Source organism: Sinocyclocheilus rhinocerous, unplaced genomic scaffold (genome assembly GCF_001515625.1).
Source record: "Sinocyclocheilus rhinocerous isolate Xijiao unplaced genomic scaffold, SAMN03320098_v1.1 scaffold147, whole genome shotgun sequence".
Classification (NCBI taxonomy): Eukaryota; Metazoa; Chordata; class Actinopteri; order Cypriniformes; family Cyprinidae; genus Sinocyclocheilus; species Sinocyclocheilus rhinocerous.
In genome coordinates, this window is record NW_015651498.1 from 1,246,167 (window position 1) to 1,270,281 (window position 24,115).

General features: G+C 33.2%; 1 protein-coding gene across 1 annotated transcript in view; it reads right to left on the reverse strand.

Annotated features, from left to right (window-relative positions):
- Nucleotides 1-1,504: 1,504 nt before the first annotated feature.
- Nucleotides 1,505-24,115, reverse strand: part of LOC107712954 (echinoderm microtubule-associated protein-like 6) — a 66,600-nt gene continuing 43,989 nt past the window's right edge. Inside the window, 21 exon segments of the mRNA XM_016518354.1 lie at nt 1,505-1,871; nt 1,952-2,052; nt 3,665-3,818; nt 3,899-4,002; nt 5,772-5,934; nt 6,026-6,198; nt 7,957-8,145; nt 8,247-8,361; nt 9,014-9,171; nt 10,740-10,948; nt 12,201-12,374; nt 15,235-15,333; nt 16,950-17,079; nt 17,164-17,242; nt 18,305-18,431; nt 18,586-18,787; nt 20,570-20,737; nt 20,819-20,907; nt 21,375-21,756; nt 21,863-21,990; nt 22,969-23,080. Coding sequence (XP_016373840.1) covers nt 1,847-1,871; nt 1,952-2,052; nt 3,665-3,818; nt 3,899-4,002; nt 5,772-5,934; nt 6,026-6,198; nt 7,957-8,145; nt 8,247-8,361; nt 9,014-9,171; nt 10,740-10,948; nt 12,201-12,374; nt 15,235-15,333; nt 16,950-17,079; nt 17,164-17,242; nt 18,305-18,431; nt 18,586-18,787; nt 20,570-20,737; nt 20,819-20,907; nt 21,375-21,756; nt 21,863-21,990; nt 22,969-23,080 — 3,081 coding nt within the window. The 3' untranslated portion in view covers nt 1,505-1,846.

Consider the following 24,115-nt stretch of genomic DNA (forward strand, 5'->3'; position numbering starts at 1 on the left):
CAATCAGCTATAAGCGCTGCAGCGCGCGTTTTTATTTTGATTTAATAATTTTTATTTTTATTTTGAGGCAAAATGGTACATGCGAAAACTTTCATTCGCCTTATTTATATAACATTCTATTCTTAAATTTTTTTTTTAAAGCAAATACACTACATGCGAAAACTTTCATTCGCCTGATTTATATAGGCCTAGTTTTTATTTATTTGTTGTCCCCGTTGACTCTCTTCTGATTTATGGAGTGATCCAAAAATCTAAAACCCTTTAAAGCTAGTGTCAACAAAATGAAACAAGAATTTTGAAGCTGGAGTTATCCAGTGTTCACATTTCTGTTCTGGAAATGTATGCAAATTATTGCATATTTAAACCGATAATATTTATATAAGATTTCAGAAAACTATATATTATTATTATTATTATTATAGGGTAAAATCTATTAGTCAAACTTTTTCCCATATTCACCTCATGGTATTTGTTTATTTAGTAAACTTATTTTATTGATGAGATTTATTTAGTACATTATTTCTTTAGTTTTTAGAAGGAAAACACCTCATAAAATACATTTACTATCACGGCTTAATAGGGTTTATATAGGATTAAAAATAGAATTTACAACACAATGTAAAAAATGCAAATTTATAATAAAAAAAAAAAAAGTCTTACTGTTTTGTGATTAATCAGCTGGGGAAATATGATATCCATTAGCGAAACTAACTCACCTTCTGGTATTTGGTATTGACTAGTGTATCCAGTAATACATTTCCAGTTTATCTTTTGTCTCTCATTATTGACTAGGGCTGCCAATATTGTTTTTTTGCAACACTGAATTAAAAAATGAGAATTAGCATTAACCATGTTTATTTCGATAAAACAGTATCTCAGATTTGGTCATAGAAACTGTTCATATATGCTGCCATCAGCTGGTGAGAGACAGAAGCACACTCAGGTTCACATGTGAGAGCACATAGTTCTCTTTAATTATAAAACAACAGTATTCATTCATGATCAACAACCACACAGACTTCGATTCATGCATTATTATATAGCTTTCAATTAGGTTGACCTCTGATCAGACAAATTACAAAAACATGAACATACAAATGACAGATATAACGCGATATCTGCACACAATAAACAGCTGCTGTCACAATCTACACACGTCGCAACAGACAACGCTACTACGTACATTTCATATAACTTTAATATTTGGACAGCCAGTTTTTTGCATTTTCCATTTTCATATACGCCTACAGACCGACCGACTAATTTGCATACGTCATACGTAAATACGTACATAAAAAATTAATATTTTAACAAAAATAGCACAGGTCAAATATAACATCTACACATTACAGTACTTAATTTCTCCTGAGTCCCATGTATTTGGATATTTTTAACAGGAAGAGCATTTAGTGAATGGATATATTTGACATTTATGTACAAAATGTAAAAAGAAGATAGATCAAGAAGAAAAGAAATTGCATAATGCATGATTTTTTTTAAAGAATTTTAAAAAGCTTTAAGTGGACATTTAGCACCATATATGCATATGAACATCTCGGGGAAAAGATCAGCAAACTGTCTCCAAGGCACTTCAGAATCCGAACAAAAAATAAATTTATTTCTGAAATATTGGCATGACTTATGAGTGTATCTTTTTTTTCTTTGTAAGAGCGTAAACATTGCACTTCACAGAATGGTAAAAAACCCCTCTTCGAACTCAAGCTCGTCCAGGATCCATCAGGTCTAGAGGGGTAAAACGCAGCATAACAGAAGTGCAGCATCCGGACGCTGGAGGTATCTCCGGCTTGGTGTTTGGAGGAGAGATTCCCAGCTGTGTGGAGGCCCATCAGATGCATCTCCACACGAACACACTGAGAGACAGAGGAGACGCATTAATAAGAGTTCAGACAGACAGACGGACTGATGGACAAATGGATGGATGTCAGCTCACCTACAGTCGTTGCCTCCTACACTTATCACATATTTGTCGTCATAAGAGAAACGGATGTTGGTCACGTGGGCAGAGTGGCCGAAGTAACGCTTGTGTTTGGCCTGTGAAGAAACGCAAACCGTCAGTAAAAATATTAAAGGGGTCATATGACGTTGCTAAAAAGAACATTATGTTGTGTATTTGGTGTAATGCAATGTTTATGTGGTTTAAGGTTAAAAAACACATTATTTTCCACATACTGTACATTATTGTTTCTCCTCTATGCCCCGCCTTTCTGAAACCGCGTCGATTTTTACAAAACTCATCGGTCTGAAAAGCGAGGTGTGCTCTGATTGGCCAGCTATCCAGTGCGTTGTGATTGGCCGAATACCTCAAGCTAATGGTTTATATTGTTAATAATAATAAGGGTTAAAATAAAATGTTAATATGGATTTATATTAATAAGGATTAATATTGTTAACAATAAAGGGTTAATATGGTTAATAATAATAATGTTTAATAATAAGGGTTCATTTGGTTAATTATAATAAAGGTTAATAATAAAGATTAATAATAAGGGTTCATATGGTTAATAATAATAATATATATATACAGTGGGTACGGAAAGTATTCAGACCCCCTTATGTGATTAATAATAATAAAGGTAAAGTTTTAATATGGATAATACTAAGTGTTTAAAAATAGTGTTTAAATAATTAAATAAGGGTTTAAATATAAAGGGTTAATATGGGAATAATAATAATACTGTATATATATGAAATGGCTCATCCAATAAGATTTTAGATCAATACCTATGTTTTATTAAATCTATTTTGTAAAATAACTTTTAACTAACAGCATTTACTAATATATTATTGAAATCATAAGTCGTATCTGTTAATATTATTTAATGGACCTGAGGTGAAATGATCTAACAATGAACAGCTGTATTTTTATTAACATTAACAACGATTAATAAATGCTGAAACAACTGTATTGCTGATTGTTAGTTAAAGCACTAACTAAAGCTAACTAATGAAACCTTATTGCAAAGTGTTACCAAAACTTCATGTTTCAAGTGTTCACATGAGTTGAGATAAATATTATATCCAGCTTTATCCGCATACATACAGAATACACATGTAAAGTGATTTATACTATATGTGACCCTGGACCACAAAACCAGTCATAAGGGTAAATTTTTCAAAATTGAGATTTATACATCATCTGAAAGCTGAATAAATAAGCTTTCCATTGATGTATGGTTTGTTAGGATAGGACAATATTTGGCCGAGATACAACTATTTGAAAATCTGGAATCTGAGGGTGCAAAAAAATCTAAATACTGAGAAAATCGCCTTTAGAGTTGTCCAAATGAAGTTCTTAGCAATGCATATTACTAATCAAAAATTAAGTTTTGATATATTTACGGTAGGAAATTTACAAAATATCTTCATGGAACATGATCTTTACTTAATATCCTAATGATTTTTGGCATAAAAGAAAAATCAATAATTTTGACCCATACAATGTATTTTTGGCTATTGCTACAAATATACCCCAGCGACTTAAGACTGCTTTTGTGCTCCAGGGTCACATATAGTAAATCGCTACTGACAAGATTAACATTAAATGCGACTATGAGGCATGAAGAGATTAAGGTATTATAAATGTGTATTGTGAAAAACGCTATAGAAAATAAATTTGACTTGACTTGAGTTACGGCTGACTTACAAATTTCTCGGAGCAGGGGAAGTCGAAGAGCTTCACGAGTCCAAAGTCATCTCCGGTGACCACGTTCAGCCCGGCGTGAGAAACACAGGCGCAGTTCACGTCTGCTTTCTCTGCGTTACGCGGCCAGATGCCCAAAATCTCGTCACCCAGAACACTGTACAGGAGGAAGAGCTTTACTACAGGACGCTGACGTCATTTCTGAGGACCGTTTACTGCACAGATCTGTGTCCTCACCTGGTCCAGGTCGCCCAGGTGATCCGGTCAATCAGGGCTTGCTCTGTGACGATCTTCCCGCTGGGAACCTCATGAACCTGCCGCTTGTATGAACCGGTAGAGACCTGCACACAAAATATAAACTACACCTGTCATATCAGTGTTATTTACACAGACTACATTCACGCTAAATCGCAACACTGAACTAAACTGAACTGTATAATGACACTTTTGTGTTATGTAGTGTTGCTTATAGATGGATTGAACTCGTTTTGTAATTGATGAACTTTATAACATTGACATTGAACTGAACTGAATTGAGCTGACTATTGTCTTCTTTTTCAGCTGATATTAAATTTGTTTCATACCTTAACCATACAGCAAAAAATAGAATAAAATAAATTTAATATTATATATATTATTTTTTTTTATTTTTTGTTGTTGTAAACAGTGACGCTTAAGTATATTTTTGAATTATATATTTATTTGAATAATATATGTAGTTTCGACCTTCATATAAAAAAAAAAATAATAAATTAAATTATAACCAAAATATATTTCATATTATATATTTAGATAATACTATATAAATATTTTAATATATAATTTATTAATTAGTTGTAAACAGTGAAGCTTAATGAAATATATTTTCGAATTGAAAATATATTTAGTTTCAACCTTCATATACTAAATAATAATAATAAATATGGCCAAAATATATTCTATATATCTATCCATCTTAGAATATATAATACATTGTTGTACACAGTGAAGCAAATTTTTTAATTGAAAATATATTTAGTTTCAACCTTCATATACCAAAATATATTTCATGTGTTTCAGGGGCAAGAAAACACAGTTTAAAGTTTTTCTTCGAACGTGACACATGAATGTCTTTTTTTGGATTGAAATATACGGAGAGAAAAATATATTTAAAAAAAAATATATATATATTAATTATTTTTTAAATATATTTTCAAAAATATAGAAAAAGTGGTCAAACATAATGGTAGTAAATATATTTAGAAATATATATTTTTTTAAAGGGGTCATATGATGCGATTTCAAGTTTTCCTTTCTCTTTGGAGTGTTACAAGCTGACTGTGCGTTTGAGAGAGGCGGGGCATAGAGGACCTACAATAATGTACAGTATTTGAAAAATAATGTGTTTTTTGAACATTAAAGCATGTCAACATATTCTGTTACACCAAATACACAAAATAATGATCTTTAAAAAAGCATCATATGACCCCTTTAAATACAGTTGAAATTTTTTTGCAGCATGGGTTACAACATTAAAACTATTATTTTCCTGTTTTATAAAGTTGAATCTGCTTTCAAAAAATCTGGATTGTATAAAGCACCATATAAAAAAAGGTGACTTGATATGTTTTCAGGGATCAAATGAATGTGTATCTGTGCATTATTACTGATATATAGAAATGTACAGGAAATAGAAATTTGGCACAAAAATTAGTGAGGGTACTAACATCTAGTTAGCTAGATAGATAGTTAGCTACTAACATCTAAGCCAAAATTTAAAAAATATATATAAATTGCTTTTGTTGACTTTAATTCCATGCAATGTCCTTTATTTGTGGAAAAATGATATATAGAAATGTACAGGAAATAGAAATTTGGCACAAAAATTAGTGAAGGTCTCCCATTTTAGCTACTAACGTCTAAGCCAAAATGAAAAAAATATATATAAATTGTTTTTGTTGACTTTAATTCCATGCAATGTCCTTTATTTGTGGAAAAATGTGCATGCACAAAAACAATTTGTGTGCATGAATAAATATTTTGTTGCACTACATCTCAGCTATGTATGAATAAAAGGGCAGTATGTTATCAAAATGTTCTATTTGTGATTCTGCTCATCATGTTTTTGTACCTCGATGTATTTGCTGTCAGCAGAGAAGTCCAGCTGGATCACAAATCCAGGAATATCTTTGCAGTAGCCGATCCGGTTTAGAGACGGCCCCAGAGTCAGATCGTAGAAATCGACAGCGCACTCCACCGAGCCGACAGCCAGCAGCCGGTTATCAGAGCCGAACCTGCGTGAGAAACACCTGCGTGAGGAAAAACCTGTGCTTTTATGATCATGTGTTTTGTTGTGTAATAGCCATGCAGCGTGTCTCTTCTGACCGTATGTCCTGGATGGCCACGCTGCGGTCTCTCTTCTTGCCCCATACGGTCAGAGAATTCACCAGCAGCACGATGAACTCTCCGTTCTCCATCCCGATGGACACCATCTCACCGTTCGGACTGTACGCTGTGCACTTTGCCGGATGACCCAGACTGACTTTATTCAGGAGTTTCTGGAAGACAAAAAAATAATTAACCTTCTGGTGCACTTCAGCCATTTTTGATCGGAAAATTTTACGTTTCGTTTTTTTTTTTTAGTATTTTTTACTTCAGAATGTTGTGAATCTTGGTAAAGGTTTTGGCACTTGTTATGTGAACACATAAAAAAAATCATGATTCGAAAGGTTAATGGTCCTGAAAAAAATATTCACACTTGTACTCCTCGCAGTCAAAAATGACTGCATTGGAAACAAATTTCCTTTTCATTTCAACGTTTGGTAGTGCGCCCAAACAAAATCTTATTGAAAGCTCATTTTTTAAGATATCAACCTCAAATTTGGAACACAACTTGTTTAGATTTCTGGCTTTGATTTTCACACAGATTTACAGTAAAACATATTGAAAAATATATATTTCATATAAATATTTGAAAATAGTATTATTGTGCATTTTTCATAACAATAAACTACTTTTTTAAATTCCCTTTTTTTTTTAGACCAAACTGCTGTGCTCCAAACTAGCATTCAAGATTTATGACAGTTTAAGTTGGAAATTAAATTATGCTCAAAAAGTGGTTAACAGGAAAAAAATTGATTATAACTACAGCATAAGTACAATTTAGTACCATAAAATTCCCTTAAAAACTACAAAATATTAAAATCATTATCAAACTAAAATATGGTGCATTCATTCATTTCATATATATATATATATATATATTCAGTCATTTTTGACCACGGCACGAGGAGCACCAAAGGGTTAATAGATATGCAGTACTGTTCAAAAGTTTGGTACGATTTTTTTTAATGTTTATGAAAAGTCTCGTGCTCACCAAGAAGATCTTAAAAAAAACAAAACAGTAATATTGTGAAATATTATTGCAATTTAAAATAGCTGTTTTCTATGTGAATAAATGTCAAAATGTAATTTATTTCTGTAATCAAAGCTGAATCAGGGTTTCTGCAGACTTGAACAAGTTAAATTTAAGACTTTTTAAGACCTTTTTAATACCACCTTATATGAAATTTAAGACCTAAACCTGTAATGGAAATACACATTTTATTACATACATATATGTAATATTTAATGTGTATAAATTAAAAAGATTAAACTTTTAGAAAACACGTCACGAATTTGTGGAGGTTTATTCCTTTTGACTGTGTGTCATATGTTTTTAAATGCAATCTGCGTGATGGGCGATTTGGCTCTTTGGATTAAGCAATGCATAAATACATGATGCTGTTTTGTTCATAATTGTTTATGCAATTTACGAAATTATATTTGATTTACATGAGTTAATTTAGACGTAATGCAAGTTTTTTTATAGATAGTTATTTCCTTGCGTTGACAATTTAAACGTGCTGCATTATTTTGTTCATTGCGCCCTCCTGTGGCCTCGGGAGACAAGACAAAAGTTTCCTTAAAACCTATTTATGCATTTAAAACATGAGAAATTAGATATTTGTTTAATTTTTATTGTGTGTTTGACTGTTAAAACAAAAAATATTTGTTGTTTGTCTCAATAAATTGGGTTAATTTAAAAATACAGTGGTTAAATTTTATTTTTTTTCTATTGCTCTGTTTTAAAAAAGGTTATAAAAAATGTCAATAATTATCGATACCGTACGATATGAAACATTACATCGATACATTTTTGAGCTATATCGCCCCGCCCTAATTAAAACTATTAATTTCATCATCTTTTTGCCCCCATACTTTTGAACGGTAGAGTAAACACCCCTCCTTTCACTCTACTACCCACAATCCCTCACCTTATCCGCCAGGTCCCAGATGCGGATGGTTCCATCATCGCTGGCAGAAATGAAGACGTCTTTGGAGGGGTGTGTGGCCAGACCCCAGATGCGTCCCTGCGTGTGTCCGTTGATCATGGTGTTGGAGGCGGCGTTCTTCTCTCCCACCTCGATGATCTCGCCATCCTTCGTTCCCACCAAGATCTTTCCCTGCCATCCAATAAAGAAGCATCTTACCACTGTCTAAACTTACACTTGAAATCACTGCTTGTGTCTATGTGAAGTCTGCAGAAACCGAAAGCATGACTGACCTTTCCTCTGCACACAGATCTGACCGTCTCAACAGGAAGTCCTGTCTCCAGCTGAAACGCTCTGCATCTCTTCATTTCCTGATCCCACAGTTTCACAGCGCCGCCCTCTTTAGTCCTGCACATACATAATATACACATCAGTGAGGCGATGACATGATGCTCATTTTTTGTAGTATAACTTTAAAAAGTTGACCTTAAAAAATATTTTCTATTAATATTAATATTTCTATTTCTAATTTCACTTAATTTCTATTTCAAATAAATGTTCTTGTGAACTCTATTCATCAAAGACCCCTGAAAAATAAAATAAAATTTAAATAAATAAAATTCAAAACCAAATAAATTAAGGTTTCCACAAAAATTCAACATTGATGATTAAAATACATGTTTCTTCATGTTTCAAATCAGCACATTAGAATGATTTCCGAAGGATCATGTGACACTGAAGACTGGAGTAATGATGCTGAAAATTCAGCTTTGATCACAGGAATAAATTATATTTTAAAGTATATTCACATAGAAAACATCTATTATAAATAGTAATAATATTTCATAATTTGTTACTGTATTTCTGATCAAATAAATGCAGCCTTGGTGAGCAGAAGAGACATCTTTCAAAAACATTAAAAAATCTTACTTTCTCCAAACTTTTGAACTTTTATTCAAGGTGTAAGAATTTTTTTCTCTATGGTCAAAACAATTTAGCTGAAAATGATTTTTAAAAATCATATGATGAACTTGTGTGTACTGTGTAGAGCTGAACTCACGGTCTCTCTTTGCCTCCAGTCACTATGAGTCCGTCTCTGAGCGTGGTGTACATGGTGAACACTGGTCCTGTATGAGCTTTAGCCACCACACGCACCAGGAAGTGCTCCCGCCACACGTACACGTCACCGTTTATGGCCCCCGTGAACGTCAGGTTATTCTGCCAGACAAAACACACAAGAGAGAAAATTACCATTTCATATGCACATACTGTATATGTATGAAACATAATATACAGTAGTCTTATTGTTACTACATTATTTATTTATGTAGTGCTTTATATAATACAGATTGTTTCAAAGCAGCTGCACATTAATAAAACAGTAAAATAATAGTCAATGATGTAACATTCATCAATTATAAAACTCTATTTGGGCTGCAAAAAAGATGTGTCATTATTCAGCTAAATTTAGATTTATTATAGTTTCGATTCAGTTCATATTACTATATGTATATATTATTATATATTTATATACATATATAATTTTTTGTCAAAAGAAACATTTGAGAGAGTATATATATATTTTTTTATTTTTTTTATTTTATTATTATTTCACCTTTTATTCTATAAATGTATGCTGTGTAACTACCAGGATTATTATAGTAAATTAAAATGACAACCACAAAAACCCATCTTTGTTACTTGAAATAAAATAATAAAAAAACTTAAAAAATAATTTCAGCTAGTTGCCAAAATATAAATATAAAAACTCATTCAAAATGAATTAATAAACAAACGCATATTTAAATGCAATAAATAACTGCATAAATACATGTAAAAATAACTGCACTAAATAAATGCATGAATAAATGTATACAAGCTTAAACGAATGAATACAAAAACATAAGTAAATGCTTAAACTACATATAAATAACTATAAATAAATGCAATAAAGCACTAAATGCACAGATAAGTGCATAAATTCATAAATAAATGAATATAAATAACCGAAAAAATGAATGCGAAACTGAATGCACTAAATGCATAGAGATAAATGCATGAATAAATGCATACAAGCATAAATGAATGAATGAATGAATACATTAACACATAAATAAATGCATACTGCATAACTGCATATAAACAACTGTATAAATAAAAGCAAAAATAAACACACTAAATGCATAAATGTACTAAATTCATAGAAAAATGCATAAATAAATGCATATAACATTGTGATGAAAAGCAGCAAATATTCATCACACTACACCTGTATGGCTTGAAAAAATAGCCTGTTGCTGGAAAAGTTACTCTAATTAGAAAAAAATGTAGTTGTACAATATAGTGTAGAACAAATGAAAATGAAAATTAATTAAAAAAAACTTTAATTTCAGCTAGTTGCCAAGGCAACTTTCTCATTTTCAATTAGTTAAAATTCATAAAAACTCTACAGACATATTAAAAAAAATAATAATAAAATAAAAACGACAACACACAACAAAATGACTAAACTTTAATAAAAATTCAAATTGAATTAAAATGAGAACAGGAAATATAAAGATAAAAACTCATTCAAAATTAATTAATAAAAACTGTAATGTTATCTCAATGATACTAAATAACACTGGTAACTACAATTATTCTTTAATAAAGAAAATAAATGATTTATATGCATGTAAACGGTCACTACTGTGCTTGTGAGCAACACAATTAACCCCAGATTGGGAATCATTCCTGTAATCAGTGTACTGCAATATCAGCTTAATAAGCATAAATGAGCGACTCACGGCTCCAAAGGCTACAGACAGCATGGTCTGCATGCGCCCGTCCTCCACCGCTCCGATCACACCTTTCTTATAGAGCAGAGAGCCTCCCACCAGCGTCCAGAACTTGATGTGTTTGATTCCCACCGACACAAACTGAGTGTCCGAGTCAGGCCTGAACTCCACCACGAAGATCCGGTCGCTGTGACCGCCCTTACTGCAAACCCTAGAGCCTGAGATCACATGATGAAAGCATTCATAACAGCGTCCTGCTGCATCTCTGCTGAGTAAAGGCCATTACTTGTTTCTTTCTCATTTTAAGATGCTAATGTCAAAGACAGTGCCTATTTTAAAAGTCAGAATTGTGAGACATAAACTCAAAATTATGAGTACCAGTGTTATTTTAGTATCATTAAAATACCATTATTGTTTTTATTAATATTTAGAATTTTGATATTTTCCTTTTTCACTGTACTTTTAGTTGAAGTGTTAGTAATTTTGTTGTATGTTTTTATCATTTTTTTTTTTTTAAATACGTCTATGTAGGTTTTTTATTACTTTCAGTTTTAGTTTTAGCTATTTTAGTGGCTTAACTAAGTTCAAATAATTGAGAATGAGAAATTTTGCTTTGGTAACTAGCTGAAATAGTTTTTTCTTTTTTTAAGTTTTATTTCAGTTCATGTTTTTTTCATTTCTAGTAACAAAAATGTTTGTCGCATTGTTTTAATTAGAATTGTGAGTTTTTCTAAGTTTATATATTTTTTTTGCAAGAAAAAAGTATGAATTTTGAGATGTTAACTCACAATTGTGAGTTTATAACTTTATTTTCTTTATTAAATAATTTTTGTATTTTTATTAATATTTAGAATCTTTATCTTTATATTTTCCATTTTTGTTTTAATTTTCACATTTTGGATTCCTGTCTTCCTCGAAGGAGATTACAACTATTTTTTCCATTCTCAGCCCATTTTCACATGTATGAATGAATCTGAATTTATGCCTAATCCTGATTTCAAGGACAGAATTATGGCCAAACAAGAGCCAGATGTTTTCTGCATCATCTGTGGGTGTTTTTCTACACCAAACAGTGACAGAAGATAGCAGATTTTGTGAAACAAAACAAAAAAGCTTATTTATTTATAAACTTGTGTTTATGTAAAGTTATTTTACATTAAATGAAGCATTTAATCATATTGTTCAGCTCCTTTGCAGATTGCAAGTTAAATGATAAATTTTGAATACTTCCTTTTGTCATTAAAACTGAAAGATTTGACTGCTTTTGTTATTTTGATAAGCTGATAAACATATAATTTGAAAAATCATTCTTATTTTGTAAACAAACTGCACGTGATGGAAAGTTTTATTGCTATTTTTGAACTCAGCATCATCAAATTAGCTAATATTAGGCTTTTTAGCAAATCAGCAGAATTGTTTCCCAGCTGCAGGGCTACTGTAAGTACACACTGAACACTGGTTTTCACACACCTTCCTGCCATCTCCACACAGTGATGGTGTGCTCCGGATCCACTCCCACAGACAGCAGCAGTTTTCCCGTGGCGCTGAAGTTGACGTATCCGATCCCTTTAGCATGAGAGCAGCGCAGCACCGACAGCGTCTGCTTGCTCATGGCGTCCCACACGTGAATGGACGGCGCCAGGCCTACAGACACACACAGACACAGACCGACATCACATTATGACCGTCAATACTCACAGCTTAAGGAAAAACAGTGCCTCCCAAACTGCTCCTTTCAGCACAAGACAAATAAAATCCATTAGGTGTATTAGAAGACACTGATTATGCAAATGTTGTGGGTTATTTATATTAATAAACAGCGTTGGGAAGCTACGAAACTGGCTTAAAGCAGCTGCACTGCAGTAAAGATGCATTTAGAAAAAGTAGTAAGCTAAACTACAAGCTACTAACAAGAAGCAGTTAACTAACCTATTTAAAGGGGGATTATTTAACTTCTTATTGAAGCAGAGCTGTATTTTTCTGGCACAAAAAAGAGGTTATTAATGAATTTTTTGAACAGACAAATTTACACTAAATGCAACAATAAATGCAGTACATGCATAGATAAATGCATGAATAAATGCATAAAGTTTAAATAAATGGATACATAAATGCATAAATGCAGTAACTGTATAAATACATGTAAACAAACACAAACAAAATGAATGAATAAATACAAAACTAATACTAATACTTAAACTAAATAAATGCAAAAAAGCACTAAATGCATATAAATAACTGAATAAATAAATGCAAAATTGAATGCACTAAATGCATACATAAATGCATGAATAAATGCATACAAGCATAAATGAATTAATTAATAAATAAATGCATACTGCATAACTGCATATAAACAACTATAGATAAAAGCAAAAATAAACACACTAAATGCATAAATTCAAAAATGCACTTCATTCATAGAAAAATGCATAAATAAATGCATATAACATTGTGATGAAAAGCAGCAAATATTCAACACACTACACCTGTATGGCTTGAAAAAATAGCCTGTAACTGGAAAAGTTAATCTAATTTGAAAACAATAGTTGTACAATATAGTGTAGAAAAAATGTAGTTAGTGTCGCTACTTTTAGCTAGTTACTTTCCAACTCTGTTAATAAATGGCAGGATGAGTTTGGGATACTATTATGAGTTCATAATGATAGTCCTCAGGGTTTTTAACATGGCAGAGCAAACACACGCCGCAAGCATGTCAATATTAGATATGTATTCTAGCGCTGAGGAAGGAAATGAGGCATCATGACTCTGAGATGATAGAAAATCAGGCCAATCTGCTGCATGATGCTTCATGCAAACATGAGAATGTATTCTTCAGAGCGGTGGTCTTTACCGAAACTGGGACATAAAACACGAGGGAAATGAGAGGATTGATTGATATAGAGCAAATGATTTTAATCTGAAATCTGTGGCATCCAACTTCAAGACCCTCATGCACCACAGACATCAGTTATTCGATCAAACGTGATATTGAAGATTGATAAAGATTCAAAACACATTAAGTGATCGTTTCTATGACATGCTGTTAAGAACCCAATAAATTTATTTAAACTTTACTTTGGAAAAGTTTTTTAACCAGAGCTGTATTTTTCTGGCGCAAAAACAATGAGGATTTTTAATGAATTTTTGAAAATGCATTAAAAAATGCAACCATAAATGCATAAATACATAAACACATGAATAAATGCATGTCAATAATTGCAAAAATAAATGCACTAAATGCAAAGATAAATGCATGATTTAATTCATACATGAATAAATAAATAAACCAAATTAAATAATGTCAACTTTAATTTGAAAGAAAAAGTCTATACAGGGTTTAAAGCATAAATGTGAAGTTTGTATATTTATTCAAGTATTTGTATTAATTATTCTGTTCAAGAATGTTATTTAAGATGTAATATTTTAGTTTGCTACTCTTATTATTCTTTTTAAGTTATATTTTAAAATCTTTTTGAAAGAAGTCTCTTCTGCTCACCAAAGCTGCATTTATTTGATTAAAAATAAAGCAAAAACAGTAATATTGTGAAATATTTTTACAATTTAAAATATCTGTTTTCTATGTGATTATAATTTAAAATATAATTTATTTCTGTGATCAAATCTGAATTTTCAGCATCATTACTCCAGTCTTCAGTGTCACATGATCCTTCAGAACTCAAATTTTAATCAGATTCTTTGATGGTTACTTCAACTGCATTATTTTAGTTTATTTATTTATTTAACATTATTATGTTATATTAAAATGTTATTATATATTTATTATTTGATGATTATTATACTGCTGATTATTTATTGCAGTAACTGCATTATTTTAGTTTGTTATTATAAATATTTATTTTATACATTATATTAAAACATATTATTATGCAAGTTATTCTTATTTAGTTTCTTCTTCTAAACGGATAAATCTGTGTGCATATCATATGGTGGTTACCATATTAACTGGTTTAACAAGCGTTTAACTGGTAACATAAAATCTCATATTAACGTCACAAACTTAACACTGAATCTAAATTAATGTCTATGGAACTCAAGTGTTTAACTTGTATTGAACCCGGATCATTGCTTTAAAGTAGAAATGCATGTTTTAGTTCTAGGTTGGAGCCCCCAAAAAATCGGTCCTGGATTTCTGGAGTCAAACACAAAAGGTCAGTGAGACAAAATTAAGTCAGATGGCAGGAGATTCTGCTGTCCTACCTGGCAGCTCAGCGAAGTCGCCTGTGTGTTGGTGTGTTGGATGAGAGGATGGGACAGTGATGAACAAAAATGAGAGAAGCCAAAGCAGAATTACGTGAGAGATTCAAAATATTAGCAAAAATCACAAGCAGGCTTGTTATCAACACAAAACCAAGCAGTGCACGCTGAAAGCAGCAACGCAAAAGTCAACGCAAGCGAATGAAAATGATTCAGATGGTGAAAATTACATCGATTTGCATAAAGAAATGTGTGTAGATGCCAGGCTGTTCATTAGCACACGTACCGATCTGACCGGTGGCGATGATGTTGAGATATTTGGGATGTTGATTGACAGTCAGACAGAGGATGTCATCCGTGTGCTCCAGATAAAAGCTCTGAGTTCCTGCAAATCACAAACGCCTTCATCTACAACTACTTTAATTCTCCAATCCATGTTAAACAGCATGCATGCAGTTTTAATGAGCTCATATTAACAGAAAGACTACATGTACTTTTAAAAAACTATCACACTGCAATATTATTTTAGTAAACAGCAAAAAAATACTTCTCTCATACACTGCTTCAAAAGTTTCGGATCAGTAAGAGTAAGATTTTTAAAATGTTTTTAAAAGAATTCTCTTCTGCTCATCAAGGCCGCATTTATTTGATTAAAAATACAGTAAAATCAGTAATATTGTGAAATATTATTACAATTTAAAATAACTGTTTTCTATGTGATTATAATTTAAAATATAATTTATTTATGTGATGCAAAGCTGAATTTTCAGCATCATTACTCCAGTCTTCAGTGTCACATGATCCTTCAGAAATCATTCTAATATGCTACTTAAGAAACATTTCTGATTATTATCAATGTTGAAAACAGTTGTATAAAGTTGAATAAAAGCAAGAATGCATTTCAAACTTTTTAAACTGTATATTCTAATTATAAATTCTATGTAAAAAAGTTGTCAGGCAATTCAGACAAAAGTACAAAGGCAGCGCTCATTTATATAAAATAACGTCATGAGACTTTGCTCTCAGCCAAAACTATTTGCTCTGGAACAAATAATAGATTAATCTCCCAAAACATAGCAGCAAACTTTCAAATAGGCTTTATCGTTATTAACAAACCGCATATTTGAAGTCTAAACAAGTATATTCTCGCCTAAAAAACTCTTAAAACTACACTCCGTGACACAAAAACAGTATTATTTATTAAGTTATAGTGGAGTTGGGCGTCTGCCATGACACTCGCTGTGAGAAATACTGCAAGCGGAGTGATACAAACGGTTGGAGTGCTGTTATTACTAGAATATCACACTCCTCTCAGCCAATCAGAATCAAGAACCAGAAAGAACTGTTGTATAAATATATATATGAAATTATACTTCAGTATAATATAATAAAGTACACATTTGATTAATCATTTTTAAATATGTCATGACTAAAACTGGTTTAGTTCATTTAACTTCATCACTTGAAGTTTTTTTTTGAGAAGGGTATAACTGCAGCCCGGAGATCTCCAAATGGGGGCGGGAACTCCAAAACGGGGTGGGAGCTCCAAAATAGGGCGTGGCTTCCTCCCATTGACAGACAGGCACATGACACGCATGCGCAATTTTCCCCCCAAGTTTTATTTTGAAATGTAAGTCAATAACAATTGGCTGAAGCCAGAGCCAATGGTGAAAGTCTTTGCGGGAGGAGACCCCGCCCCATTTTGGAGGTTCTGCCCACTTTTGGAGTTCACGCCCCATTTTGGAGATCTCCGGTCTGCAGTTATATCTACTTGCTTTTTTTAAACAGATGTGCAGTTCCAACTGCAGCCTGTAGAGGTCAGCAGCGCCTCATGCCTGATCTGGAATCAGATTAGTCTCAGAAGACACGCCCACAATCTCATCCGATGCATAAAGTCAAACTGTACTGTGTTTTCCCTGTTTATTAGCCACATTTTGAGACAAGAGCCAGACACCAAGCCAGAAATCAGAAGTCAGCAGTGATGCTGAATCAGGACTGTACCAGCAGAGAGGTTCTGAATAACAGCAGCGGCGGCTGTGTGGAAGATGATGTCAGCTCCATCATTGAGGTAGTGAAGGTTGTTTCGACAATCAAAGCCCCTGTAGCCAAACACGTGATCCAGAGACAGTTCCTACAAACACACACAGACATCAACACACACACTGACAATAATGAGGACAACCCTGACTCCTCATGAGCTCATAACCCCACTGACCTCGACCATTTTCTTCTTCTTTGTGATGTTGTTCTTCACCAGTTTGTCAGGTAACGGCGCGGCGCGGCTCACTGGAGGCCTGTAGGAAACAAATAATGATGTTTTGACATGAATAAATACAATTTGTCCCTCAGTATATTTGTCTTCATTTGCATTATAAACATCCTTAAATCAAAGGGGTCATATGATGCGATTTCAAGTTTTCCTTTCTCTTTGGAGTGTTACAAGCTGATTGTGCATAGATAAGATCCCTGAAGTTGCAAAGACTAAAGTCTCAAAACCAAAGAGATATTCTTTATCAAAGTTAAGACTCTGCCACGCCCCCCTAAAACGGCTCGTTCTAACACACCCCACATATCTACCCCCACTATGTGGAAATATTTGCATAATCCCGCCGCAAATGTGCACGCAAAGAAAGAAGGCATGGTGTCAGTAACCGCAGTTAGTGTTATTATGGTAAGGGGGGTTTCATTTTTGACGCGTGGTTGTGGTGTTCGGCCAATCACAATGCACTGGTTCAGCTGGCCAATCAGAGCAGACTGTGCTTGTCGGAAGGAGGGACTTTGTAGAAAACGAAGCGTTTGAGAGAGGCGGGGCATAGAGGACCTACAATAATGTACAGTATTTGAAAAATAATGTGTTTTTTGAACATTAAAGCATGTCAACATATTCTGTTACACCAAATACACAAAATAATGATCTTTAAAAAAGCATCATATGACCCCTTTAAATCAAGATCTATTTACTTGAGATGCAAAATGACTTGATGTTAATCCTTTCTGATAAATGCATCAAGTTTATGCTTAAAACATGAACAAATATCTGCCAGTTGGATCATCAAAATCTATTTAATTCAAAGGGAAAAAGGTTATTTATTTATTTATACATTTTTATATTTATTTTGACCCCATTTGGCAGATATTTTTCTTGTTTTAAGCATAAACTCACTTCATTTTGATACATTTTTCAGAAAACAAGAATTAATATCGGTTATTTTACTTCCAACGTAAATTTATCTAGATTAAAAAAAAACAAAAAAAAACAACTGTAATGGAAAATAAGACAAAACTACTAAGAAGGAAAATAATTTTTTGTAGTGCTCACGCATTTCATCTGCATTTTTCAGTTAATTTTTTATTACCGCTCATCCACTAGGATCTCCTTCTGTTGTTGGTGTGGTTTCACGCCTGTCATTTGCCGTATACTGACAGCGTAGATCTTCGTCGTGTAATCCATGCTCTTTTCCCGAGCGACGTCACTGTCGTACCCTAAACACACAAATGTTAAATAAAATTGAAAATGTAAAATTAAATAAAATTAAATAATAAACTTTAACATTTAAATTTAGAATTCACATTGAAATTTTTCATTTAAACTTAAATTATAAATAAATGTAATCACAAACAAAAACAAGAGCATCACCTCCATCCTCCTCAGCGTCGTCGTCTGATTCCTCGCTGTCCACGGCTTTGCTCTCGCGTGGACCAATCCCCTCTCTCGCCCAGATCATGAGGGCCGAGTCGGCCCCGCCCACCGACAGCAGCATCGCGTCGTCATTGGACCATCGAACGTTCGTCACATTGGCACTGTGAGCCACATACTTTTTAAACTTGGCAAACTGACCCTGTATAAAATAAAATAAAGCATCAATAAACTACGTTCGACTTGTTTTATGCAGAAACCTCTGGTTTTATACAAGACTGTTCAAAAGTTTTTTTTTTTTATTAAAATGTAAAAAAATTTATTCATATTTTTATTCAGCGTGGATGCAATTTTGCCACTTTTACAATATAATAAATGATAAATAATAAAATATAATAAAAATATAATAATAATGCTGTTCTTCTGAACTTTCTATTCATCAAAAATGTATTGCGTTTCCACAAAAATATTAAAGGCACAATATGTAGGTCGCATTTTCAAAACAATAACAAAGGCGAAGCTTGATGACGCTATGAAGGAGAGTGGAACGATGGGGGGATGTCGTTTTCACCATCCAGAGATGTCCGAATCATGTTCACGGATGTAATGAATAATTTTTTTTTATTACCTGTACCTTCCAAAGTTATTCAAACAGTGAATAAATTATATAGCGAAAGCGAGCAAAGAACATTTAACGTTACATTGTCAAAGAACAGTATGCCTGACTTTAGTCTAACACGAGTTTAAGCACTCTCAGAAAACTCCCGTTATAATCAGTAAAGCTGTCTAAACACTGTTTGATGAATTAATCTCCTACTTACATCATACGTAACTTACATCAATTCTTTTAAATGAAGAAAGTAGCCTACTCTTTGTGATTGGTTTTCGGTCCTTCGTATTAAACTATACATACATGCATGGTGCTGTTTTTTTTTCAAATTGTTTCAGCAACTTGATTAATTATATATGGTTTATAAACATTATTTTAAACATTATGCACTTTTTTTCCAAAGATAGTCGTGTTATTTTATTACGCTTTGAAGAAACGTGCATAATATTTTGCTCGATGCGCCCTCTTGTGGCCTCAGGAGAGAAGCCAAAAGCTTTTTTTCCCCCTAACTGAAATTATGCCTTTTAAATTCGAATATAATTCGAATTTTGATAATATTTAATTAGAAAATTCGAATTTAGTTTTTCAGTCATTTTGACAGCCCTAACTCATCTAAACGCCTCTGATTGGCCGCTGCGTTCATAAACTCAGCAGACTCGTGTGTGATTGGTTATGACGTGCAACACTGTAAAAGATTCATGGTGCAACATTGAGCAGATCTAAATTTAATGCTGCAGTCAACACTTTTAATTTCATTTTCATTTTATTCGCGACTGCTGTAATGGATTTAGTTTAACTGCAGCAGCATTTTTGTTCACGTGTGTTGCCATAGTTTCTACAAGCGGAAACCGATAGCACGGATATTACGTCATTGATAGATGACAATGAACCAGGACGAGCCATTATTTAAAATTGGAATTTCTCTGGATTTACAAATCCTTGGGGACTTTTGGGATAACGTAAGTGCACAACTGCATGAAATATATGTGCAAGTGTTTTTTGGATATTTTATTAAGAAAATCTTACATATTGTGCCTTTAAGTAATTTTCCACATTGATAATAATCAAAAATGTTTCTTGAGCAGCAAATCAGCATCTTAGGATGATTTCTGAAGGATCATGTGACACTGAAGACTGGAGTAATGATGCTGAAAATTCAGATTTGATCACAGAAATAAATATTTTAACAGATATTCACATAAAAAATATCTGTTTTAAATTGTAATAATTTTTCACTTATTTTAGAGTATTTTTGATCAAATAAATGCAGCAGAAGAGCAGAAGAGACTTCTTTCAGAAACACTAAAAATCCGACCCTAAATGCTTTAACGGCAGTGTATATGAATATATGATGTGATTTTGCTGCTGTCAGACCTTGCAGGGGAAGCTGAAGAGCTTGACGAAGCCAAAGTCGTCTCCAGTGGCCAGCAGCTTCCTGTCTTTGGTAAGTGAAGAGGCGTTGACGAAGCTGAGCGTCGGCCAGATGCCCTCACAGGTGGGACCCAGCACTGACGTCCATGTGGCCCATTCCATCTTCTCAAACTGAACACACACAAACACACAGTTACGTGATGAGAACACTTGAGTTGGCGATATATCTGGCTGAGTGTGTCGTCTCTTTACCTCTGAACTGCTGATAGTTTGTCGTCTTCCACGTGGCGCTTCAAAAAATAGCTGCTCTTTGGCACCAGTGTTGACTTGAAGCAGTTTTCCTGCATTAATACACACACACTAAAAGCTTGATTATGTCCTTACGCATTTGTTTCTTTCTTTGCTAAAATGATGGATTTCTGCAGGTGCTGTTTTAATTTTCCCAAAGCAAAATACATATTCTTACAGCCAGGGGACAAAATTAATAGTCAAAAGTGAGAAAAATTGGTTTTGTTGAGTAATTCATCAGTAACCGTTAACTCTGCAACAAAATGCATGACTTATAATACACATAATGACCTTTGCTGTCACTAACATGCAAGGAATAACTGCAAAAAACAAAACAAAAGAAATGCTGTTTCCAAATAAAAAGTCAATGCAAACTAGAGTTTCATGTCCAGCAATTTCAATTGAAATGCATGTGTAGATTGATTTTAACTGTAACGCTCAACTCATCACATGTAGAGAGACATTAACTTGCATATTATTGCTTGAATCTATATTTGTGAGTTCTGTATGTTTGGATTACCGCGGACGTCCCAGTCCACATGTGTGATACAGCTGGACGCTCCTTTACAGATGCCCACCCGAAAAAAAATTTTACCTCAGACCTCGCATGAGTTTCCTTCGTGTCAGTTGCGGCGAGCTCAAAAGTGACCACGCGAAAGACGAGAAGGTGTGGGATTATTTTGAATTAGAAGGACAGCAAAACCATCTGTGATTCTGAATCGGAGATCTTTCAAATGTGGCAGAAGATTAGCTAATGCACCTCTCTTAAGTTTCCGGACGGCCACCATGCGATGGTTGGCCGAAAGCTCCCAGATCCGCAGCGTTTTGTCGTCACTCACAGTGGCACAGATGGGCAGCAGTGGATGAGCAGCGAGGCCCCAAACTTCCCCCTCCATATGACCCTAAAACACACGTCAAACACAGACTTCAACTAGTTGAGCAGCCTGACCTTCTATCTTTTTACTCTGCATCTGTATTTGCAGCTGTATATTTGAAAGTGACACACACCTGTACGAGTAAAGTCATGGGGCCGCTCTTGTCGATCTCCAGGATCTCTCCGTTTTTGGTGCCGACCAGAATGTGTCCGTGTCCCAGAGTGATCGCTTTGATGGATGGGTTGTCCTCCAACAGCAGCCCTAAGAAATAAATTTGTTTCATTAAAAAAACTCTAAACACTTAATTTAACAAACACTTTATTTATTGAAAATATGAATTGTTTTTGTAATATTTGCATTGTTATATAGAAACATAGTGTAAAATTTGTAGTACCATTAAATCCCCTCAAAATACAAAATATTAAATAATAAATATTACTGAAACAAAATATAGTACATTCATTAAACAAAATTAAAAAGTGTATTAATTTAACATAAACAATGTATTAGTTGAAAATAATATGCATTATTTTATTACAATTTGTATTATTTTATATAGGAATAAATTGTGTTTTAGAGGTGAATACTGCCTAGTATCATTAAATACAAAAAATTAAATAATAAATATTATTGAAAAAATATAGTACAATCATTTCATTAAAACACTGCATTAATTACAAATAATATTAATTGTTTTTTCTAATATTTATATTTACATATAATTTTTATTTTATATAGAAATAAATATTTTTAGAGGTAAATATTGTCTAGTACCATGAAATCCCCTCACAATACAAAATATTAAATAATAAATATTATTGAAACAATTTCATTAAAACAACACTGCATTAATAAAAAACATTAATTGTTTTTTTCAAATATTCATATTTACATATTATTATTATTATTTTATATATAAATAAATATTTTTTAGAAGTAAATATTGTCTAGTACCATGAAATCCCCTCACAATACAAAATATTAAATAATAAATATTATTGAAACAATTCATTTCATTAAAACAACACTGCATTAATTAAAATTTATATGAATTGTGTTTTCCCTAATATTTATATTTACATATTATTATTTCATATAGAAATAATTTTTTTTAGAGGTAAATATTGTCTAGTACCATGAAATCCCCTCACAATACAAAATATTAAATAAGAAATATTACTCACACAAAATATATTACATTCATTTAAAAAAATGTCTGTTTTGAGGATTTATAATCACCCTTAGATGAAGGCGAGAGCGCCGCCCTCTTGATAGCGTACGTCTTCAGACATCTCTCGAACATGTCGTCCCACAGCTCAACAACTCCATCTTTACCCCCCGTCACAAAACCCTTCAGGTCACAACACACCATTAACAGCTAAGAAATACATTTGTACCTACTGTTGAACTATATTTAATGCACAGACTAAGCAGGATGCCAAGTACTCTGTATACAATAGGGATGGGCATTCCAAACAAAAATAATATTAGAAAATCGCTGGGTATTATTCGATTATTATTCGAAAATCGCACACCTCCCCCGCATGCACGCACAAACACCCATAAACAGAGAGAGAGGGAGAGAGACGAGATTCACGCTTTCAATCTGTATAATAAACTGTTTAATTTAGAAGATAGGCTACCTTAACTCAAGCCATATAATGATTGTAACGTGCTGAAACATATTAATATAATAAACATAACCGAATGACGGCACTTATTAACATAACAGTCTGTCGATTAGCATAAATCAACTGCTCATAAGAATAAGATATTTCCATTTCAAAAAATGGAACCCCTAAAGGGAATAGATACGAGATGGGAGGAAAAATATACGTTACTTCAATATCTTCTGTCGCAATTATATCTTTGGGTAATTATACTGTATATAAACTGCGGGAATCAGGGAGCCGTTATTAATATGCGAGGCATTGAAATCGCTTTTGAACGCGCGCTTGTTTTTTACTTTTACTTTCGAGATTCGCGAACACGCGTATCGAGCAGCACTCTGCAGTACTTACCACACATTTTACAAGATTAGGTGTTTGTCAGTGCTGCTCAGGATCTGCAAATCATTCGCCATCATCCTATCAGTCATCTCTCCTTACTCTGTTTATGTGGTAAGTGAAATGTTATGTACTGTAATGTAACAGGCTACCGTTAGCAAGCGGCTAACCATGTCCCTTTAGTGGCTCCGTAGAACGCGTTATTTGTTTTCCGCGCCTTTCTAAACACAGATTCAGCCACACCTCTAACCCAGTCGGGGGTGTTTGTGGTCCGCACAGAACTCTTATTTGACATCGTCCCAAGTTACTGTAATTATATTATATGCATACGTTATATGCTACGCAAGTCTTTTTTATGCCACGCAAGTCTACAGTGTGCG